Genomic DNA, 23,032 nt, shown 5'->3' with positions numbered 1-23,032 from the left:
GACAGAATGATACAGGAACTGAAAGGGTACAACTATCAGGAAAGACTGAACAGGCTAGAGCTCTTTTCTGCAGAAAAGAGAAGCTGAGGGATGACCTGATAAAATTATGAAGGCGTTTGAAAGGGTAAACGCAGCGAAGATGTCCCCACTTATATGACAGTCATTAATTGAATTAAAAATTTAAAAGTTCTGGAGAAACTTCTTTACTCAATGATTTGAATGTGGCACTTAGTACCACATGGAGTAGTTGAGATGAATTGCATAGAGGAAGCTAGTTAAGTACATAAGGGAGAAAGGGATAGAAGGAAATGTTGATAGGGGTGAGATGAAGTAAATAAAGTGGGCGGAGGCTTGCCTGCAGCATGAACAATGGTATAGGCCAGTTGGACCGAAAGGCCTATTGCTGTGCTATAAGTTCAATATAATTGTCACCTAACGCTTAGAGTGCTGCAGTTTGCTGAGACATTTGCCATGCCCATGCCCAGCCAGTGCTGATGAAGTATCTAAAGACTCTCAACATGGCAGATTTGTTATTCATAAATTAAGGTTGGGGCTCAGTGTATTTTTATTTTTTTCAAACAAATTAACTTCATTCAGGGCACAATTTGTTCTTTTAGATTGTACCAATTTAGCAAAATGATAAAACAGAAACTACAATTTTTGTGTATAGAGAAGCTGGGATTGTCCAGTATCTTAATTAACTCTCAATTCCTAGTAGTGAACGGAGAGGCATTGGTAGTGGTCATGAAGTAACCTGCGGCTCAGATTATTTTGTTCCCCTTATTGTCCAATGACAGGAAGAAAAATAAATTAGAAAATTTTAACTTTCAGCATTAAAAATAAATTAAGAATTGTTGTTAACCGTTCAAAATAGAGTGCTGCTGGTTGACTAAATTGATTTTCTATTACGTTGTCAAAAATGTAACCTTCACAGTTCTGTGACTTGACTAAACTTTGCTTGTGTTGGTGACTCTTCCCTTTATCCAGATGAACCCCATTATTTGTCATCCCAGTCATACATGGTAGACAGTAGTCTCAGTGAGGAAATGAGTCAGTTTGACTTCTCTACTGGTGTCCAGAGCTTCTCGTATAGCTCACAAGATCCCAAAGGACCTGTTGTTCGTACGAGAAAAACAGTAAGCATTTATTTCATGCTTGGAGTGATTATCAGAAATGTAATTGTTTTGGGATGGACATGTTTAAGTTCAATTTAGTCAAATTGCAGATGGATAGAATGGGCAAATGAACCTTTCATTCTTTGATATAATTTGACCTTTAGATACATACAATATGTAGGATCATCCCCTTTCCTTTCCTCACTCTTTTTAATCCTTCCACGGTTATTGCTGCTATGACCGTAAGTGAGCTTCACAGTGTAATAGTTTTCATACCAGCATTCATTTGCTATTCAGAGAGGGAAGTGTGATGACCAAGTCTGGAAGGTTTGCTTGAAATTGGGCTGGATTTTGTTTTCCCCAGGGCGTCTGGTTCCGTGGCGGGGGTGGCCTGAAGATGCCCCCGGGAGTGGGCCACCACGCACCCGATGCCGGGAGGGCCGGGTCCAATATTACCGGCAGCAGTGAGGACTTGTGGCTGCTCCCTCGATGACGGGTCACCATTTGAATATTTAAATAAATTAAAATGAATAAATTAATGAAACTCACATCGCCACCTGATGTCCCGCTGCAATCTTCGGCCCGGTGGCCAGCACTCCCATGCCTTCGGATCCCAGTCCGGGGAAACAAGGCACAACACTGGTGGGGAGGGGGAAGGGTTGAAGTTGAAAGTCTGTGCAGTTTGGTGTGGGGGTGGTGGGGTGGGGGGGAAGGTCAGAGTGTAAAGATGTTTTGAGGGAAAAGGGCAAATAATGTAATTTTTATTGGGCAGTGGGAGAGGGGCAAAAGAAATGTATTTATTTATTTTTATTCACTTCACCTTTAAATATTTAAATTTCCCGGTAGTGCTGGCAGCCCTTTAAAAATGGCGTCAGCATCTACGCCCAGGCAGCTGACACCATTGCTGGGGATGGACAGTCTGCCCCCTCCACGTGATTGGGGAGGCGCCTGCCCCGGCTATTTAAATGGCCACCACATGGAAGATTCGCCCGCCCCCAAAATCGACGGGCACGTAAAATTCAGCCCATTGTTACTAAATTTCATTTGTATTGGGAAATCTGTGCTGAAATTAATTGATTTGGGCTTTATTAGTAGGGGCATAGAGTACAAGAGCAAGGAAGTTATGTTGAACTTGTATAAGGCAGTAGTTCGGCCACAGCTGGTGTGTTGTGTCCAGTTCTGGGCAGCGCACTTTAGGAAAGATGTGAGGGCATTGGAGAGTGTACAGAAAAGATTCACGAGAGTGGCTCCAGGGATGAGGAATTTCAGTTATGAAGATAGATTGGAGAAGTTAGGACTGTTTTTCTTGGAGAAGAGAAGGCTGAGAGGTGATTTGATAGAGGGAGTCAAAATCATGAGGGGTCTGGACAGAATAGATAGAGAGAAACTGTTCCCAATTGTGAAAGGATCGAAAAAAGTGACATGAGGAAAAACTTTTTCACGCAGAGAGTGGTTATGGTCTGGAATGCACATCCTGAGTGTGTGGTGGAGGCAGGTTCAATTGAAGCATTCAAAAGGGAATTCGACTGTTATATGAAAAGGAAGGATGTGCAGGGTTATGGGAAGAAGGCAGGGGAATGGAACTGAGAGAATTACTCTTTCGGAGAGCCGATGCGGACACAATGGGCTGAATGGCCTCCTTCTGCACTGTAACTATTCTGTGATTTTCAGCCTCCACTCCACTTTCCTGCCCGATTCCTTGATTCCTTGAGAGTAGAATTTAATTTTTCCACAAGGCAAAGGAAAGCTCCTTCTGCTTGTGCTGCAGTAATCTCATAAACCAATGTTTAAAGGGCTTTCTTCAACCCTAGCTGCAAGGTAGCTGCAGGGTAATTTGCATTCATTCACAAAGCATGCTTACAGAGATCTGGCAGCTCAAGCCGAAAACCATTTGCAATTTTGTACTCCAAGAAATCCTCAAAATAAATCCACAGGGTTGTTTCTGAATGTGGAGGTTAATCAAATGATGAACATTTGATGATCTGTCCTTGTTATGATCTTTTGAGAGAAATTGCATAATTTGGCTACTATGAATGTGTAAATTCTCCACAGGAGAATATCCCATATTTTTCCCTCATTGGATTATAGATGTGCATATTGAGGGAAGAAGTAGGACCTGACCGAATACAGAGTGCATGCTGACAAAGCTGTTGGATCTCTGTAAGAATTAAATTTGAATCATCATGCAACAGGAACGGTTTGAACACCTCCTATTGGTTTAAAACGTGTCAAAAAAGTTCAGAATATGAAGCATTGTTCACAGTGGCTTTCTGACTGTTTTCATAAATATTTTTCAATTATAAACTGCAACCTAAAGGCTATAGTAGCATTCAAAAGGAGAACAAATTGGAAAGTTTAAGGTCTCAGCTTTCTCCTCTATTCCAGCAGGAGTGGACAGAGTCAAATATTGTGCAGAATGATATTGTCGAACTTGAGATGGATGAGATGAACCAACACGAATGTATGGCAACCATGACTGCTTTGATCAAACACATGCAGAAGACTAACATCACACCAAAAGTTGAGGAGGTTAGGAAATAAATTGTAATACAACCTGCTTAATTTACTGATTTCTATGATATACACATACGACTGAAAAAGATTCAAATTAATATAGGTTTCTAAAATCTGAGCGAAAAATTTGTTGGTGTGGCACTGCATTCCTCATTGTTATCATTGATAAAACCTTCGCAGATCGCGGCCCACAGCGTTGTTTGCACATGGGGTATTGGCGTAATCTGCATAGCGCCGCTCGAAATGGCGCTATGTGAACATATTTTTCCCTTTGCATGTTTATCCAAGAAAGTTTTAAAAGGGTCTTGCTCTTTTGGGCAGCATAGTGGTGCAGTGGTTAGCACTGCAGCCTCACAGCTCCAGCGACCCGGGTTCAATTCTGGGTACTGCCTGTGCGGAGTTTGCAAGTTCTCCCTGTGACCACGTGGGTTTTCACTGGGTGCTCCGGTTTCCTCCCACAGCCAAAGACTTGCAGGTTGATAGGTAAATTGGCCATTGTAAATTGTCCCTAGTATAGGTAGGTGGTAGGGGAATATAGGGAAGGTTGGGATGTGGTAGGAATATGGGATTAGTGTAGGATTAGTATAAATGGGTGGTTGATGGTTGGCACAGACTCAGTGGGCCGAAGGGCCTGTTTCAGTGCTGTAGCTATAAATAAAAATAAAGAAAGAAAATGTAACTCATTTACATCCAAGTCCACAAGATTTTCCAAAGCATTTTACAGAGAGTTAATTACTTTTGAAGTGTAGTCATTGTAGACAAACGTGGCAGTGTGTTTGTGCACAGTAAGGTCTGACACACGGCAAATGAGGTATGACCAGTTAGCCTGTTTTGGTAGTGTTAATTGCTTGATGTATCTTGGTTGACGAGCTCCCTGAATAGTGTTATGGGATCTTTTATGTCCACCTAATCTGAGTGTCAGCCTAGTTTTTGTGCTCAGGTTCTTGAATCCACAACCCTCTGACTCAGATGTGAGAAGTATACCAACCAAGCCAAACTGACACATGGACAAATGTACTTCTCTCAACTTTGTTAATCTGGTAAAATATTGGTATTTTGGATTCTAGGATTTAACATTGAAGTAATTTTCTTGTATTTTTTCTATACAGGGGAAAACCCCACATGAGCTTCCACCATGGATGAAATTTCTACATGGAAAATTGGGAAATTCCACAACACCGTTAAATATCCGACTCTTCATTGCAAAGCTTATTGTTAACACTGAGGAGGTCATAAATTTATTTACTCTCTTAACTAGTGCTTTTTTATATATTTGTTGCTCTGTAAAATTATATTTTGAGATTTCTTTTCTGCTTGATGTTCTGTCTGTCCAGTTGGGTGGACAAGCTACGTCCAAGTCTTTGCCTGTACCAGTGTGCAACCAGTCACTAAAATGCATGCCAGGTTCACTTACCTTCCCACAGGCATTGTGTTTCCTTTCCCTCCTGCAGGGCACTGCCCGACTTTCACTCGGAGCATCTCCTGATTACCAGGATAATATCAAGGAATCACAGTAATGACCCTTGCATTCTAATACTTGACCACAAAAAATTGGTGCGTAAATTCTTGTCACTGAACGATCTGTTTTTGGGCTCATTTCCCACAAGTTAGTAGCAGCATTTTTGCATTAAAATGGAATATATACTAAATCTGTATTTGTGCACATGCTGTATCCACAATTTTGATACAGAAATGCTGCTGCTGACCTTTGGAAAATATGTCAATAAAAATACATGTGAATATAAAAAGTAGTCGTCTACTATCATGCATATAATTAAAATCTTACATTAATGTGGAACATTTTGTCATCTTTCCTCTTATAAATTCCTATGTCCCTATTTATAATAGAAAATGCCATCTAAGTATGTCTTGGTGTAGTTACATTCTTTCTTATAGTGACATCAACTGAGGGAACTGTGGCAAGTAAAAATCTAATTTCTCAAACCACATGTAACCAGAATTTTTTTCTTTTCACAAATATGTGACATAAATCTGTAATTCTAGAGCACGGACCTAGAAGCCTGAAATATTTCGCAAAATGTTCTACTACTCGCTTTTACTGAGAGTTAAGAATTTCATTAAACGTAATTATGATAGGCAAGATTGGTTTCAGTAATTATTGTTCTGGCCTGAGAGTTCATCTGAATCCTTTTGAGCTAATGTCAATTAAATCTCATTGCTTTGTAGATTTTCCAACCATATGCTCAGGAATGGTTGGGGCCCCTGCTGCAGTTAGTGGTTTCTGGCAATAATGGAGGTGATGGAATTCACTACATGGTGGTGGAAATTGTGGTTACAGTTCTATCTTGGACAAGTGTGGCTACCCCAAAGGTACAGAATGTCTGTTTCATGATACATGTGCCAAGAAAGACATTTCTGTGTCCATGACATTGAATTCAAAAATATTACATTGTAATTTCTTGCTGTGTGTTCTCTCCTGCATTTTGTTTAGATCCCTTCTGTGAAGGAATCACATTTTTTGTTCTGTTAATTAAGGTATTTGCTAGAGCTAAAGTAATGCCCATGCAATTTTAATGATTTCTAATGTTGTGCTTCATTAATGGAGGATATATGCACTGATTAGTGAATCATTAACAAAGTGGCCTAACTCAGGATTATGAATAAAAATGCAAAAGGGAAAGTGGGAAAACATGTTTTCAGACAGAAGGTTATTTGCACCTGGAATGTTTTACCACAGGCAGCAAGTCTCTTAATAGCATTCAGAAAGGACTTGGGTGAGTATTTGAAAAAGAATATAAAAAGGATACAGGAAAAGGGCAAGAAAATAGGAGTGGAATTGATCATTATTGTTGAAGAACTAGCACTCGCACAGTCTTGATGAGCCATATTACTTCACCTTGTGCTATAATTCCTATTATTAAAGTAGGGTATGTTTGTACCTGTATTTATCTATATCCCTATCGGCATTTTGTTCCATTTGTGGTTCCATAGACCACACAATAACTGCATCCAAAATTCAAGAGGGTATGGTTTCATTAGCCATTGCAAGTTCCAGAACAGCAGCCTGGTATGTGAACTCCTTGGCCTGATTTCTACATCTGCACCAGTATGACCCAGTTAACAACAACAACTTGTATTTGTATAGCACCTTTAGTGTAGTAAAATGTTCCGAGGTTCAGAAGAGTTAACAACCAAAATTTGACACTGTGCAACGTAAGGAGATATTAGCACAGGTAACCACAATCTGTAACTCCTTGGGATGAGGGACCATAATATGATAGAATTCTTCATCAAGGTGGAGAGTGACGCAGTTGATTCTGAGAGTAGGGTCCTGAATCTTAGTAAAGGAAACTGTGAAGTAATGAGGCACGAGTTGGCAATGATAGATTGGGAGACGTTACTTAAAGGGATGACGGTGGAAAGGCAATGGCAAACATTCAGAGAGCGCATGGATGAACTGCAACAATTGTTTATCCCTGTCTGGCGCAAAAGTAAAACTGGAAAGGTAGCCAAACCATGGCTTACAAGGAAAATTAGAGATAGCATTAGATCCAAGGAAGAGGCATGCAAATTCACCAGAAACAACAACGGACCTGAGGATTGGGAGCAATTTAGAATTCATCAAAGGAGGACCAAGGGATTGATTAAGAAGGGGAAAATAAAGTACGAGAGCAAGTTTGCGGGGAATATAAAAACTGACTGTACAAGTTTCTATAGATTTGTGAAGAGAAAAAGATTAGTGAAGACAAATATAGTTCCTTTACAGTCAGAAACGGGGGAATTTATTATGGGGAACAAAGAAATGGCTGACTGACTAAAGGCATACTTTGGTTCTGTCTTCAGAAAGGAGGACACAAATATCATACCAGAAATGTTGGAGAACCACAGGGTTTAGTGGGAGAGAGGAACTGAAGGAAATCAGTATTAGTAGAGAAATGGTGTTGGGGAAATTGATGGGATTGAAGGCTGATAAATCCCCAGGGCCTGATGGTATGCATCCCAGAGTAATTAAGGAAGTGACCCTAGAAATAGTGGATGCATTGGTGGTCATCTTCCAAGATTCTATAGACTCTAGAACAGTTCCTACATATTGGAGGGTAGCTAATGTAACCCCACTATTTAAAAAGGGAGAGAGAAAGCAGGGAATTATAGACCAGTCAGCCTGACGTCGGTAGTGGGGAAAATTCTAGAGTCCATTATCAAAGATTTTCTGGCAGAGCACTTAGAGAACAGCGATAGAATCGGACAGAGTCAGCATGGATTTACGAAAGGGAAATAATGTTTGACAAATCTACGAGAATTCTTCGAGGATGTAGCTGGTATAGTTCATGAGGAGGAGCCAGTGGATGTGGTTTATTTGGACTTTCAGAAGGCTTTCGACAAAGTCCCACATAAGAGATTAGTGTGTAAAATTAAAACACATGGGATTGGGGGTAGTGTATTGCGAGGGAAAGAAAATTGGTCGGCAGACAGGAAACAGAGTAGGGATAAATGGGTCTTTTTCCGAATGGCAGGCAGTGACTAGTGGGGTATCACAGGGATTGGTACTAGGACCCCAGCTATTCACAATATATATTAATGATTTAGATGAGGGAACTAAATGTAATATCTCCAGATTTGCAGATGACACAAAACTGGGTGGGAGGGTGAATTGTGAGGAGGATGCAGAGAGACTTCAGGATGATTTGGACAAGTTGAGTGAGTGGGCAAATGCATGGCTGATGCAGTATAATGTGGATAAATGTGAGGTTATCCACTTTGGTAGCAAAAATCGGAAGGCAGATTATTATCTGAACAGCTATAAACTGTGAGAGGGGAATATGCAGCAAGACCTGGGTGTTCTCATACGCCCGTCACTGAATGTAAGCATGCAGGTGCAACAGGCGGTAAAAAAGACAAATGGTATGTTGGCCTTCATAGCGAGAGGATTCGAGTACAGGAGCAGGGATGTCTTGCTGCAATTATTAAGGGCCTTGGTGAGGCCACACCTGGAATATTGTGTGCAGTTTTGGTCTCCTTATCTGAGGAAGGATGTTCTTGCTATAGAGGGAGTGCAGCAAAGGTTTACCAGACTGATGGTGGGACTGACGTATGAGGAGAGATTGAGTCGGTTAGAATGATATTCGCTGGAGTTCAGAAGAGTGAGGTGGGATCTCATAGAAACCTATAAAATTCGAACAGGACTTGACAGGGTAGATGCAGGAAGGATGTTCCCGATGGTGGCCAGAAGCAGCAGCAGGCATACCTAAAAATGAGGAGTCAACTTAGTAAAGCTACAACACAGGACTACATGCATGCCAAACAGCAGAAGCAGCATGCAGTAAACACAGCCAAGCAATCCCACAACCAACGGATCAGATCTCAGCTCTACATTCTTGCCACATCCAGTCGTGATTGGTGGTGGACAATTACTCAACAACTAACAGGAGGAGGCTCCACAAATATCCCCATCCTCAATGATGGGAGAGCCTAATGCATCAGTGTAAAAGACATTTGCAACCATCTTCAGCCTGAAGTGCCGAGTGGATGATCCATTTCTGCCTCCTCCTGAGGTCCCCAGCATCACAGATGCTAGACTTCAGCCAAATCGATTAACTCCATGTGATATCAAGAAATGGCTGAAGGCGCTGGATACTGCAAAAGCTATGGGCCCTGACGAGATTCCGGAAATAGTACTGAAGACCTGTGCTACAGAACTGGCTGCGCCCTTAACTAAGCTGTTCCATTACAGCTACATCACTGGCATCTACTCGACAATGTGGCAAATTGCCCAGGTATGTCCTGTGCACCAAAAGCAGGAGAAATCCAACCTGGGCAATTACCGCCCCATCAATTTACTCTCGATCATCAGCAGAGCGATGGAAAGTGTCATCGACAGTGCTATCAAGCGGCACTTACGCAGCAATAACCTGCTCAGTGCTGTTCAGTTTGGGTTCCACCAGGGCCACTCAGCTCCTGACCTCATTACAGCCTTGGTCCAAACATGGACAAAAGAGCTGAACTCCAGAGGTGAGGTGAGAGTGACTGCCCTTGATATCATGTCAACATTTGACCAAGTGTGACATCAAGGAGCCTTAGCAAAACTGGAGTGGAAATCAGGAGGTAAACTCTCCTCTGGTTGGAATTATACCCAGCACAAGGGATGATGGTTGTGGTTGTTGGAGGTCAATGATCTCAGTCCCAGGACATCACAGCAGGAATGCCTCAGAGTAGTGTCCTCGGCCCAACCATTTTCAACTGCTTCATCAATGACCTTCCCTCCATTATAAGGTCAGAAGTGGGGATGTTCGCTGATGATTGCACAATGTTCAGCACCATTAGCGACTCCTCAGATACTGAAATAGCCCAATGTAGAAATGCAGCAAGACCTGGACAATATCCAGGCTTGGGCTGAGAAGTGGCAAGTAACATTGACGCTACACAAGTGCCAGGCAATGACCATGTCAAACAAGAGCCAATCCAACCATCTCCCCTTGACATACAAAAGCATTACCATGGCTGATTCCCCCACTATCAGCGTCCTGGAGATTAATACTGACCAGAAACTGAACATGACCAGCCATATAAGTACTGTAGCTACAAGAGCAAGTCAGAGGTTGGGAATCCTGCGGCAAGTAACTCATCTCCTGACTCGCCAAAGCCTGTCCATCATCCACAAGGCACAAGTCAGGAGTTTTATGGAAAACTCTCCACTTGCCTGGTTGAGTGCAGCTCCAACAACATTCAAGAAATTCAACGCCATCCAGGACAAAGCCCTCCGCTTGATTGGCACCCCATCCACTACTTCAACATTCATTCTCTCCACCACCGATGCACAGTGGCAGCAGGTCAGAGGCTAGGAATCCTGAGGCGAGTAACTCACCTCCGCACTCCCCAAAGCCTGTCCACCATCCACAAGGCACAAGTCAGGAGTGTGATGGAATACTCTCCACTTGCCTGGTTGGGTGCAGCTCCAACAACACTCAAGAATCTCGACACCATCCAGGACAAAGCAGCCTGCTTGATTGGCACCCCATCTACAAACATTCAGTCCCTCCACCACCGACGCACAGTGGCAGCAGTGTGTACCATCTACAAGATGCACTGCAGCAATGCACCAAGGCTCCTTAGACAGCACCTTCCAAACCTGTGACCTCTACCAACTAGAAGGACAAGGGCAGCAAATGCATGGGAACACCACCACCTGCAAGTTCCCCTCCAAGTCACACATCATCCTGACTTTGAACTATATCGCTGTTGCTTCACTGTCGCTGGGTCAAAATCCTGGAACTCCCTTCCTAACAGCACTGTGGGTATACCTACCCCAAATGTACTGCAGCGGTTCAAGAAGGCAGCTCACCACCACCTTCTCAAGGGCAATTAGGGATGGGCAATAAATGCTGGCATAGCCAGCGATGCTCACATCCCTGAATGAATAAAAAAAAATCTACAAGATGCACTGTAGCAACTCATCAAGACTTCTTTGTCAGCACCTTCCAAACCCATGACCTCTACCACCGAGAGGACAAGGGCAGCAGATGCATGGGAACACCACCACCTGCAAGGTCCTCTCCAAGCCATACACCATCCTGACTTGGAACTATATCACCGTTCCTTCATTGTCGCTGGGTCAAAATTCTGGAACTCCTTTCCGAACAGCACTGTTGATGTACCTACACCATATGGACTGCAGCGGTTCAAGAACTTTCTCAAGGGCATTTATGGATGGGCAGTAAATACTGGCCTTGCCAGCGATGCTCACATCCTGTGAAATAATAAAAAGTGACCAAAAACTTGGTTAAAAGAGCTGGGTTTTAAGAAGCATCTTAAAGGAGGAGAGAGAGGTAGAGAAGTGGAGAGATTTCGGGAGGGAATTCCAGAGCTTGGGGCCTAGTCAGCTGACTGCCAATGGTAGAATGTTAAAAATCGGGGATGCAGAAGAGGCCAGAGTTGAAGGAGCACAGAGAGCTCAGAAGGTTGCTTCCACTATTTTGTTTATAATTAAATGTATTTACTGAAAGATTGTAAGTAACAGTATCAGTCAGCATTATATAAATGAAGAAATTGCATTTGCAATTGTGAAGTGAGAAATGGTAAGGAAGTCTGTCAAGAGCGTGCTGGACATCTCTAGTTCTTGTCTGTTTTTTTGGCTTTTATTGTTTTGACATATTGCTGTGTTTGTATCAATGTAAGGTGATTTCCAATGCAGATCAATACAAAAACTCTTAATGCAACTCAGAAGTCAGGTCATGAATTTGACTTCTGAGTGCACTGAAGTCAATTTGGCTGCGATCACCATAAGGAGGTAATGCTTACTGCTTTAGCCTCACACCATTGAACTATCTGAGCACTTTTTCAAGCTGATTTATAATGTTCCTAAAATTAGCAGAGATTGAATACCCTGTCAGTTCTCTTAACATTGGCATTTATTTAGCCATTGGACAAAGTGCCATCTAGCCAAGATTGGTGCCTGGAGTATAACACCTTCAAGTTTCATTCCCCTCAATAAGGCAGGTCACCTCTAGGCTGCTAGAGATTTCGAGGCAGCATGTTCATCTATCTTGATAGAAGAAGTGCCACCTCATCTAAAGTGTGACCAGTTCTCTTTGTATGCTCAGACCACTCGAAAGTGCCCCAAGACCCCAGTCTCCTTTTCCCCCTGCCCCCCCCCCCCCACACCCCACCCATCCCCAACCGCTACCACCACCTTTTTGAGATTGTACAGACTCTAGGGTGTATCCCCTGAGCTGCATACTACCAGAGCTATGATTCTTTATGGCAAGCTGTTCAAAATGTTTCATTTAATAACAATAACAACTATTTGTAGTAAAATATCCCATGCTGCTTCACAGGAGTGTTATCAAACAATTTGATGCTTAACCACAAGACAGGAGTCCCAAAATTTCGTCAAAGAGCTATGTTTTAAGTGGTGCCTCAAAGGTGGAGAGAGAGAGATCTTCAGGCAGGGAGGTTAGGGAAGGAATTCTAGAGCTAAGGGCCTAGGCAGCTGAAGGCACTGGTGGAATGATGGAATTCAGGGAAGCCTGAGGACAGTGTTGAAGGAACACACCAGTATCAATGAGCTGCAGGGCTGGAGGAGATTACAAATACACACTTAAAATATGTTTACGATATTTTTCAGGCAAGGTCAAGAATAAGTAATTCTGATTATTTTTACTGCTGTTGGCAGAGCTCTTACTGGGGACTTGCTTCATGAGAGAGCACGTGAGCTCCATGCACTGAGATATATTCACAGCTACCCTCCCTCGGCCTCTGCGCCAATTGACATCTCATCCTCTGTAATTTCAATCTCCATCTTAGATCTCCCAGTTCACTTATAATGGCCTTTGAAAATCCCAACTGTCTAACCTTTGATTTTCCATTCACCACAACATTTCTGCAGTTGCCAATTTGCTCATCCACACCCTCTCCTCCACCTTTGATGCCCTACTCCCCAGTAAAATCATTGCTCCCTCTCTCTCACCCTGGCTGTTATCTCTAGAGCGGCCCTTATCTGCTCTGCCATAAGTCCAAGGGACGCAGTCTTGAATGGATATGGTGGGTAATTCTGGCCAGTTCTGATGAAAGGTCACAAGACCTAACAAGGTTAATTCTACTTCTCTCTTCACAGATGCTGCCTGACCTGTTTTTAATTCAGATTTCCAGTATCTGCAGTATTTTGCTTTTATTTTTGTGCTGTTGTCTGGAAACCAGCCTGTACTTTGCAAAGGCTGATGTTAACTCTCAGACAATTCCTCTTATCTCCCCTTGGACCATGACCGCACCACATTCCATCAAACCAATGTCTCCAAGACCATCACTGACCTCATCTCCTCTGGAGATCTTCACTCCACAGCCTCCAACCTTGTCATCCTGCAACCCAGACAGTCTGCTTCTATCTCCTTCCTAAGATTCACAAACAGGACTGCCCTGGTAGACCTATCGTTTTTGCCTGTTCCTGCCTCACTGAACTGATTTCTTCTTATCTTGATTCTTTTTTCTTTCTCCCGTTGTCCAGTCTGTTCCCACTTACAGCCGTGACTCTTCCTGGCCATAACCGTCTCCTTTTCACCATGGACGTCCAATCTCTCTACAACTCAACCCCCTACCAGGACAGTCTGATGGCTTGCTGCTGCTGCCGTGAACGGAGGCCCAACCAGTTTCCATTGACCACCACCTTCCTCCACCAGGCTGAACTTTTTCTCACATCGAACAATTTTTTCTTTCGTTCACTCATTTCCTTCAAATAAAAGCTGTTGCTGTGGATACCTGCATGGGTCCTAGCTAAGTCTGCCGTTGGTGCGATTATGTGGTAAATTCCTTCTTCCAGTTCTACTCAGGCCCCCTCCCTCACCTCTTTGTCCGGTGCATTGATGACTCTATTGGTGCAAGTTTCTTGCTGTTGTCCTGACCTGGAAAATTTCATCAACATTGCTTCCAATTTCCACCCATCTCTCACCTTCACATGGTCTACCTTCGACTCTTCCCTTCCTTGACTTCTCTGTCTCCAATTATAGGGGTAAACTATCAATTAATATCCACTCTAAGCCCACTGACTCCCACAGCTACCACAACACAGTTCCTCACACCCTGCTTCCTGTAAGTACTCTATTCCATTCTCCCAGTTTCTCCATCTCCGTTGCATCTGTTCTCATTATGCAACCTTCCACACCGGCGTTTCTGATGTGCCATCCTTTTTCCTCAACTGAGGATTCCCCGCCACCATGGTTGACAGGGCCCTTGACCATGTCTGTCCTATTTCCTGCGCTTCTGCTTTCACCCCTTCCCCACACTCCCAGAACAATGATAAAGTTCCCCTGAGCCTCATCTTCCACTCCAATAGTCTTCGTGCTCAATGAATCATCCTCTGCCATTTCAGCCACCACTAAGCACATCTCCCCCTCCTCCCCTTCACTTTCAGTATTCTGAAGGGACCATTCCTTCTGCTCCACCCTGGCTCATGCCTCAGTCACCCCCAATGGCCCCTCCCCTTCCCATGGCACTTTTCCATGTAGGAGATGCAACACATGCTCTGTTAACCTCCTCTCCCCTCACCGTCCAAGCCCCCATACTCCTTCCAGGTTAAACAGCGATTTAAGTGTACTTTCAATTTAGGAACTACTTGCTGTACACTGGGGAGACCAAATACACATTGGGTGACCGCTTTGTGGAACACCTCTGTTCAGTCCGCAAGCATGGAACCGAGTTTCTTGTCATTTTAATTCTCCACCCTGCTCTCGTGCTGATCTCTGCCCTCGGCCTCCTGCAGTGTTCCACTGAAGCTCAACGTAAGCTTGAGGTACAGCACCTATCTCATCATTCAGTTAAGCACTTTACAGCCTTCCAGACTTATCACTGAGTTCAGTAAGTTCAGACTGTATTTTCTGCCCCCATTATGTATCCTTTTTCTTTGCAAATTTTGGTTTTACTCCTGTTTTTCTCTTGTTTTTGCTTTCAGATGACAGCTGTTCATCATTCTGCCATTCTAATCTCCTTCAGACACATCTTTTGTTCTTTACTTTTCCGATTACCACTTCCTTTGGATCTGCACCACCAACTCTTTTGTCATTTAATCCCTCCTGTCTTCACCCTGTCACAGACCATCCCTTTTGTTCTTTTCCCACCCTCCCTCCTTTCACTTGTTAAAACCTATTACATTTCTATCTTTTCCCAGTTCTGGTGCATGGTCATCGACTTGAAATTTTAACTTTGTTTCTCACTCTACAGATGCTGCCTGACCTACTGCGTATTCCAGCATTTTCTGTTTTTATTCCAGATTTCCAGCATCTGCAGTATTTTGCTATTATACAAAATCCAGAAATTTATGTTAAATCTTTATAAAACACTGGTTAGGCCCCAGCTTGAGTATTGTGGCCAATTTTGGGTACCATACTTGAGGAAAGATATCAAGGTCTTGCAGAGGAGATTTACCAGAACAGTACCAGGGATGATGGATTTCAGTTATATGGAGAAACTGAGATTGTTCTCCTTAGAGCAGAGAAGATTTAACAGGTGTTCAAAATTATGAAGGGTTTTAATCGAGTAAATAAGGAGAAACCGTTTCCAGTGGCAGGAGGATCAGTAACCAGAGAACACACATTTATGGTAATCTGCAAAGAAACCAGGGTGGAAATGAGGAACAGTAATTTTATGCAGCACCTTCTGATCAGAATGCATTGCCTTAAAGGGTGTTGGAAGCAGATTCAACAGTAACTTCCAAAAAAGAATTGTATATATGCTTGAAAAGAAAAGAAGTGCAGGGCGATGGGGAATGAACAGGGGAGTGGGACTAATTGGATAGTTCTTTCAAAGAGCTGGCACAGGCACAATAGCCTCCTGTACTGTATGCTCTTATGAAAACAAAAATACGGTCCAAGAGTGACTTATGTTAATTCTTGATTATTGTCTTTAGGGAAATATGAAGAATGAGATCCTAGCAAATCGCCTGCTGGAGTTCCTGATGAAGAATTCCTTTCATGGGAAGAGGGCGGTGTTCAGGCACAACCTGGAAATCGTTAAGACAGTAGTTGAGTGCTGGAAGGATTGTCTATCTATCCCTTACAGGTGAGCAGCGGGTTTTGCATCAAACTGTGAAATTGGCAATACATTTACATGTAGAAATTCTAGAGATGTGATGCTTCCCAGCTGTCACACTTTAATGAAGCAGGTGCAGAAGATTTTGAAGAAAGAAGGTTTTCAGCCAGAAGTCACTTTTGTGCACAAGTCTCTGGATTGGAATTGAACCTGTGACCTTCTGACTCAGAAGCAACAGTGCTACCACTGAGCCACAACAGACACTTCATATATAGGGAAGAAGTGTAGCAAATGTATGGCAGGCCATTTCGTCTGTCATGTCTGTGCTGGCCACAAAAGAGCTATCCAGCCTAATCCCACCTTCCAGCTCTTGGCCAGTGGCCCTGTAGGTTACAGCACCTTCAGTGCAGATCAGAGTGGTTTTTTAAATGTGTTTTAATTTTTTTTTTAATTCTACCTCCGTCACCTTTTCAGGCAGTGAGTTCCAAGCCCCCACCACCCTCTGGGTGAAAAAATTCTTCCTCAACTCCCCTCTAATCCTCCTACCAATTACTTTAAATCTGTGCCCCTGAGTTTTTGAACCCAACCACTTTATCTCGGCCCCTCATAATTTTATACACCACAATTAAATCTCCCCTCAGCCTCTTCTGTTCCACAGATGACAATCCCAACCTATTCAATCTTTCATCATGGCTAAAATTCTCCATTCCTGGCAACATCCTTGTATGAATGATGTAGAAAAGTTGAAAAACTTGACAGGGTAAGATAGCAAAAAAAATTGCTTTTTACAAATTACAGGATTGTACCACCTGGTGTTCAATTATGGATGTGAAAGTTTATGGTGTGTGTTTTATCTTAACATCTGAAAATATTGCTGTAAATTTGCAGCTTGATCTTTGATCGATTTGCTGGAAGGGATCCGAATACCAAAGACAACTCTGTGGGCATCCAGTTGCTTGGGATTGTTCTTGCCAATAACTTGCCTCCGTATGATCCTAAATGCGAAATTGACAGTGAAAGGTAAGGTGAAAAGTTGTTACTAATATGAACAGGAAAGATTTCAGCATTCTAAAACTGAAAATCAATTCAAACTTCTGTAACTGATTTTCATGAAGCTACAATAGTAATCAAAATAGAATAAAACATTGCATAGTAATGAAATTCTGCTCCAAGATGCACGTAGTACATATTGTAAATACATGCTTATAAAGCGATAACATTAGGTGTGATTTGTTGAGGAAAATACCAAGCTTACAGCAACATTTATTTGTATTACATTAAGAAACTGTCCGGTCTCAACATCGGTAGTCCTTTTGGCACTGTCTAAGTGGAACATCAACCATCTTGTTGATGTACAGTTACTTCTGATGCCACACTGCACAGTATAGACTGCCTCAAGAAGAATTAGAAGGATTTATGATTAAAATAAAATCTCTATATTTAAATAGACTTCAGATACTTGGGGCCTGAAATTTGTCTTAATGAAAAATGGTGACATGGTGATCATCTGGGATTTATTGGCCGGCGAACAAAATCACAGAAGTGAAAAGATTTGACTTCTAAGAAAGTACTTTTAGTGGACTGTTAAATTTTGAAAAATAGACAGAGCCCTGCATTTTAAGCATTTTTTTCTAGTTTACCTGATATAGTTGGAATGGGACGCATCAGTCTAGCCCTTTCTTCAACAGGAGAAAAGTTGCTTTCAATGAAGGTAACCATTCAGGATGTCATCAAATTTGTTGTAACTTGGGAGATATGTTTTGAGATTTAAGAGGTTTGCATGTAATGGACAGAGACTTGTCAAATCCTTCTTCATGCTTTGCAGGACATGGGCATGAGAGGGAAGGTTAAAAAAATAATGCCAGCCCTTTCCAGCACTTCACTTTCTTCCTGGTGTTTCCCAGGTATCTCCCCAACTCAGCGTAACCCAATTATGCCATCACTGTTTCAAGTATTTTGCCTTACAACTGTTTTATTTGTTCATGGGATTTGGGCATCACTGGCAAGTACAACATTTATTGAACCACTACAGTCCACATGGTGTAGGTCCACCCACAATGTTGCTAGGGAGGGAGCTCCAAGATTTTGACCCAGTGACAGTGAAGGAATAGCGATATAGTTCCAGGTCAGGATAGTGTGTGGCTTGGAGAATTTGCAGGTGGTGGTGGTGTTCCCATGCATCTGCTGCCCTTGCTCTTCTAGCTGGTAGAGGTCATGGGTTTGGAAGGTGCTGTCCAAGGAGCCTTGGTGAGTTGCTGCAGTGTAACTTGTATACCACTGCCACTGTGCATCGGTGGTGGAGGGATTGAATGTTTAAGGTGGTGGATAGGGTGCCAGTCAAGCAGGCTGCTTTGTCCTGGATGGTGTTGTGCTTCTTAAGGTTGTTGGATCTACAGTCATCCAGGCAAGCGGAGAGCATGCCATCACATTTCAGATTTGTGGCTTGTAGGTGGTGAACAGGCTTTGAGGAGTCAGGAGGTGAGTTACTCGCTGCAGAATTCCCAGCTTCTGACCTGCTCTTTTAGCACAATCTTTATATAGCTGGTCCAGTTATGTTTCTTGTCAGTGGTAGCCCTCAGGATGTTAATGGTGGAAGATTGAGTGATAGTAATGCTGTTGGAGGTCATGGGGAGATAGTTAGGTTTTCTCCTGCTGGAGATGGTCATTGTCTGGCACTTGTGTGGCGCGAATGTTACTTATCTGAATGTTGTTCAGATCTTGCTGCATACAGGCATGGACTGCTTCAGTATCTGATGAGTTGTAAATGATACTGAACACTGAACATCCCCACTTTTGCCCTTATGATGGTCATTGATGAAGCAGCTGAAGATGCTCGGGCTTAGGACCCTACCCTGAGGAACTCTTGCTTTCGGGCTAAGATGATTGGCCTGACAACCACAACCATGATCCTTTGTGCTAGGTGTGACTCCAACCACTGGAGAGTTTCTCCCTGATTTCCATTGACTCCAATTTTGTTAGATCTGCTTGATGTCACATTCAGTCAAAACCCAAACTGAGCATTGGTGAGCAGGTTATTGCTGAGGAAGTGCTGTTTGATAGCACTGTCGACAACACCTTCCATAGGCTGAATCTTACAGACCCCACCCCCCACCCCCCGACATTGGGGGTGGGAGCCGGAAAATGCCTCACGGTGAGGGCCGCCACGAACCTTGAGGCCGGGAAGGCCTGGCCTCATATTGCTGGCGGCGGTGAGGTCTCATGGTGGCCCGCTCGGCGGGAGCCCAATTTAAATATGTTAATTAATGTAAATAAATGAATTGATCACAGTCGCGCACCCACCGTCCATCCCGGAACGATATTGGTGCCGGTGGCCGGCACTCCCGCAATTTCCGATCCCCATCCGGGGATCCGAGGCGGAACACTGGGGAGCAGGTAGGTTTTCCAGTGCGGGGGGAGGACGGTGGGAGCAGTGTCAGTCACTTCATTGGTGTAGGGGCTGGTGGGAAGGGGTAAAGTTTAAAGTTTATGAACTTTTGGGGGGGTGGGGGGGTGCCAAGGTTGGGTGCACAAGGTAGGTATTTTGGTGGGATGCAGGGGAAAGAGGGCAAGGAATTAAACCTGTGTTTGTTGGTTAGGGTGGGATAGGGGCAAGATCAATTAATTTAATTTTTAAAAATCCTTTTTCCTTTAAATATTTAAATGTAATGCTAGGGCTCGAAGCTCTTTAAAAAGGCGTCAGCGCCTGCGCAAATGCAGCTGATGCCATTGCTGGGGCTGGACCTCCAGACCCCTCCGTGCCATCGCGGGGACGGTATGCCCCGGCCATTTAAATGAGCTGCCGCATTTAATATCACGGCAGCTCCATGACGTGCATTGTTTACGTCAGCGGCGAGAATGCAAAATGCAGCCCCATGTCTTTGCTGATGATTGAGAGTAGACTAGTAGGGTGCTAATCTGTATTGGATTTGTCCTGTTTTTTGTGGACAGGACACGCCTGAGCAGTTTAACACAGTTGAGTAGATGCCAGTGTACTGGAACAACTTGGCTCGGGGCACGGCTAGTTCTGGAGCACAAGTCTTCAGTAATATAGTCGGATGTTGTCGTGGCCCATAACCTGTTCTGCATCTAGCTCGCATCAAACTGGCTGAATGGCAGGGACCTCTGGAGGAGAACGATGTGGATCATCCACATGGCACTTTTGGCTGAACATGACTGCACATGCTTCTGCTTCAACCTTGTCTTTTGCACTGACCTTTGCTGGCCTCCCCCATCATTGAGGATGGAAATGTTTTGGAACCTCCTCTCCCTCCCATTTGTCATTTGTCCACCATCAGTGGACTGGTCAGTTGGTTGTGGGATCCCTTAGCTCTCTATAGCACACTGCTTCTGCTGCTTAGAATGCATGTAGTCCTGTATTGTAGCTTCACCAGGTTGGCATCCCAGCTGCTTCTGGCATGCTCTCCTACACTCCTCATTGAACCAGGGTTGGTCCCCTGGCTTGATGGTAATGGTAAGAGTGGGGTATCTGCCAGGGTCATGAGATTACAGATTGTGGTTGAATACAATTCTGCTGCTGATGGCCCACAGCGCCTCATGGTTGCCCAGTTTTGAGCTGCTAGATCTGTGCTGAGTGTCTCTCATTTAGCACGGTGGTAGTGCCACACAACACGATGGTGCCTTCGGTGTGAAGGCAGAACTTCTCCACAAGGACTGTGTGGTGGTCACTCCAACCAATACTCTCATAAGACAGATGCATTTGAGACAGGTAGATTGGTGAGGAGGAGGTCAAGTAGGTTTTTTCCTCTTACTGGTTCTCTCTCCACGAGTCACAAGACCAATCTGGCAGATATGTCCTTCAGGACTCATCCAGCTCAGTCAGTGTTTGTATCTAAACCTTCGCTCCCAGACTCACTGCATACTTTCCATGGTGTTTCTCCAAGTGTCTCCCAAAACTATCAGGGATGATTGTAACCCAATCTGCCGGCTGAAAAAGGCCAGGTTCGGATCAGCTGCCTGTTTTATACCCTGCCCGATTTTAGTCTCCATTGAAGTAGTATTCCTCCCACTGAGTTAGGTTGCAGTTATCCCTAATGCTCTTCACAAATTTAGTTCATCCAAACAGACTGAAAAATTCTTTGTTATTCTGTTTAGCTTGGGCGGTGGGCACAGTTTAACTGTTCAGACAAACATATCTGCCATAAAGGGACTCCATTAAGACAGCTCAAGTTTGTACTAAACACTGATTTTTTTTAACCACAACCATGCACCTCATAGTCTTTTTTTTAAATTAAGAAACAAGCGAAATTTATTTTTAGAAAATGCAAAGAAAATGTTATTGTCTGCAATATGTAAATAGTACATAACCTCTTATTCTAAATACTGTATTCTGTTGAATGGCAGCAAATTGTATTTAATTGTTTGAAACTTATGTTAGCGGATTGTCTTAATGTGTGATTTTCTGCTGTCAGGTATTTCCAGAGACTGGTGCATAACATTTGCTTAACGCGATATAAAGAAGTGTATGCAGCTGCTGCAGAGGTCCTTGGCCTTGTCCTGCAATACTTATCAGAAAAAGTGAGCATCTTGTGGTTAAATAACTGGTAAACTTCTTTGTGAATCATTTATTGGTAATTTTTTGAGGGTATAGTGTCTTTGTGCCTTACATCAGTTACATGAAGGTTGAGCAGGGGAGCAGCAGATATGGATCAGTTCAGTGCAATGTCATTATTATTGAACAGGCACTTTTCTCTTTCTCATTTAAGAAATTCATCACCTTTCCTCTTCAGCTTCTTATACCAGACATAATTTTTGGGTGAGAGGGTAGGGAAGGGACTATTTTTGATATGAAACTAGATATTGAGAAATTAAGGTGTCTCCTTGGAAAATATGGAGACTGGCGAGACAGTTTGACCCTTTTCACTTATTGAATTGAGTTTCTTGCCTCTAATATTGAAAAAAGCATCAAATCATACATATTTCTGGTTTCAAATACATTGGAGGGAGTTTTCCTTTTCCCGTGGAGATGGGTTTAGAGGTTTTGTAGCAAGGTGGGGAAAATAGGAGGAAGTTGTGTCTGGACAGCTCCCCTAAGCTTTCCGGAGGCGGGCCGGGAACAATGTCGTTAGCGTGTTCTACGGAGATAAGCACCCAGTTAGACCCCACTTAAGGACAGTTTTGTGAAGGAGACAGCAATTTCCCGCCATCAGAGCAGCCTGCCATTGAGTGTGGAGCCCGCCGCTCCATGGATTTTGTTCCAATGATTTGAATATCTACAAATTCCTTTGTTCTTCAGCGAGAAGAAAGCCCTCCATTATGATGGATAATGGAGATTTCATTGTAGTTCTGATGTGCCACATCAGTATTACATTTTTTTTAAACAGCATTCAACTATCACTCTCTCTCGGGCTCCAGACTGGACGTTAAAGCATTCTGTTTATAGCACTGAAACTGTTTGTTTCTTATAGCAACAGATGATCCTTCCACCATCACAACTTACCCGCTTTACGATGGCATCGTAATAACATTTGCTTCTACATGGTTTCCTTGGATTAAATCTAGTCTATTTTATTATCTTATTAACACTCTTGGGCTGAATCTGAAGTTTAAGTCAGTAAAACAGCATTAATCCCCATATCCCAGAAAACAAGTAATACAAACACAGGAAAATCCTGACTGTTTCAGCAAGCAGTTGGACAGGTTCTAAGAGCTTTTGCTAATGAAGGTGCAGTACTTCGTGAATCTGAGTTGTACCATTTAAAAAGAGTTCTTTCATTGACGGTAAAGTAAGTCAAATTGTACGTACTTTGATGAGGGAGTCTCTCATAAGTATTGACAATTAGCAGAACATCAACAAGCTGGGATTTTTAAAGTTCATACTATATGGGTCATTACATGTTATATAATTTTGACTTGATCATACCTGATGCAGCTCCCTTCCTGGGCATTAGCTTCTGTATTCGATTTTTAAG

At 43.1% G+C, this 23,032-nt stretch overlaps 1 protein-coding gene across 4 annotated transcripts in view; it reads left to right on the top strand.

Moving 5' to 3' along the window:
• Positions 1–23,032, top strand: part of prkdc (protein kinase, DNA-activated, catalytic subunit) — a 283,563-nt gene that overhangs the window by 140,493 nt on the left and 120,038 nt on the right. For 2 of the 4 annotated variants that reach the window (XM_068031803.1, XM_068031802.1), the window contains exons 46-52: positions 988–1,136; positions 3,504–3,644; positions 4,739–4,858; positions 5,817–5,960; positions 15,982–16,133; positions 16,992–17,123; positions 21,533–21,638. In XM_068031803.1, coding sequence (XP_067887904.1) covers positions 988–1,136; positions 3,504–3,644; positions 4,739–4,858; positions 5,817–5,960; positions 15,982–16,133; positions 16,992–17,123; positions 21,533–21,638 — 944 coding nt within the window. Of the gene's footprint in view, positions 1–987; positions 1,137–3,500; positions 3,645–4,738; positions 4,859–5,816; positions 5,961–15,981; positions 16,134–16,991; positions 17,124–21,532; positions 21,639–23,032 lie in introns of all 4 variants that reach the window. The other 2 variants (XM_068031801.1, XM_068031800.1) reach the window with 1 other exon arrangement.

This window comes from Heterodontus francisci, chromosome 5, assembly GCF_036365525.1.
Source record: "Heterodontus francisci isolate sHetFra1 chromosome 5, sHetFra1.hap1, whole genome shotgun sequence".
NCBI classification, from domain to species: Eukaryota; Metazoa; Chordata; class Chondrichthyes; order Heterodontiformes; family Heterodontidae; genus Heterodontus; species Heterodontus francisci.
The sequence above is the reverse complement of the archived record's forward strand: the minus strand, read 5'-3'. Positions and strand labels throughout refer to the sequence as shown.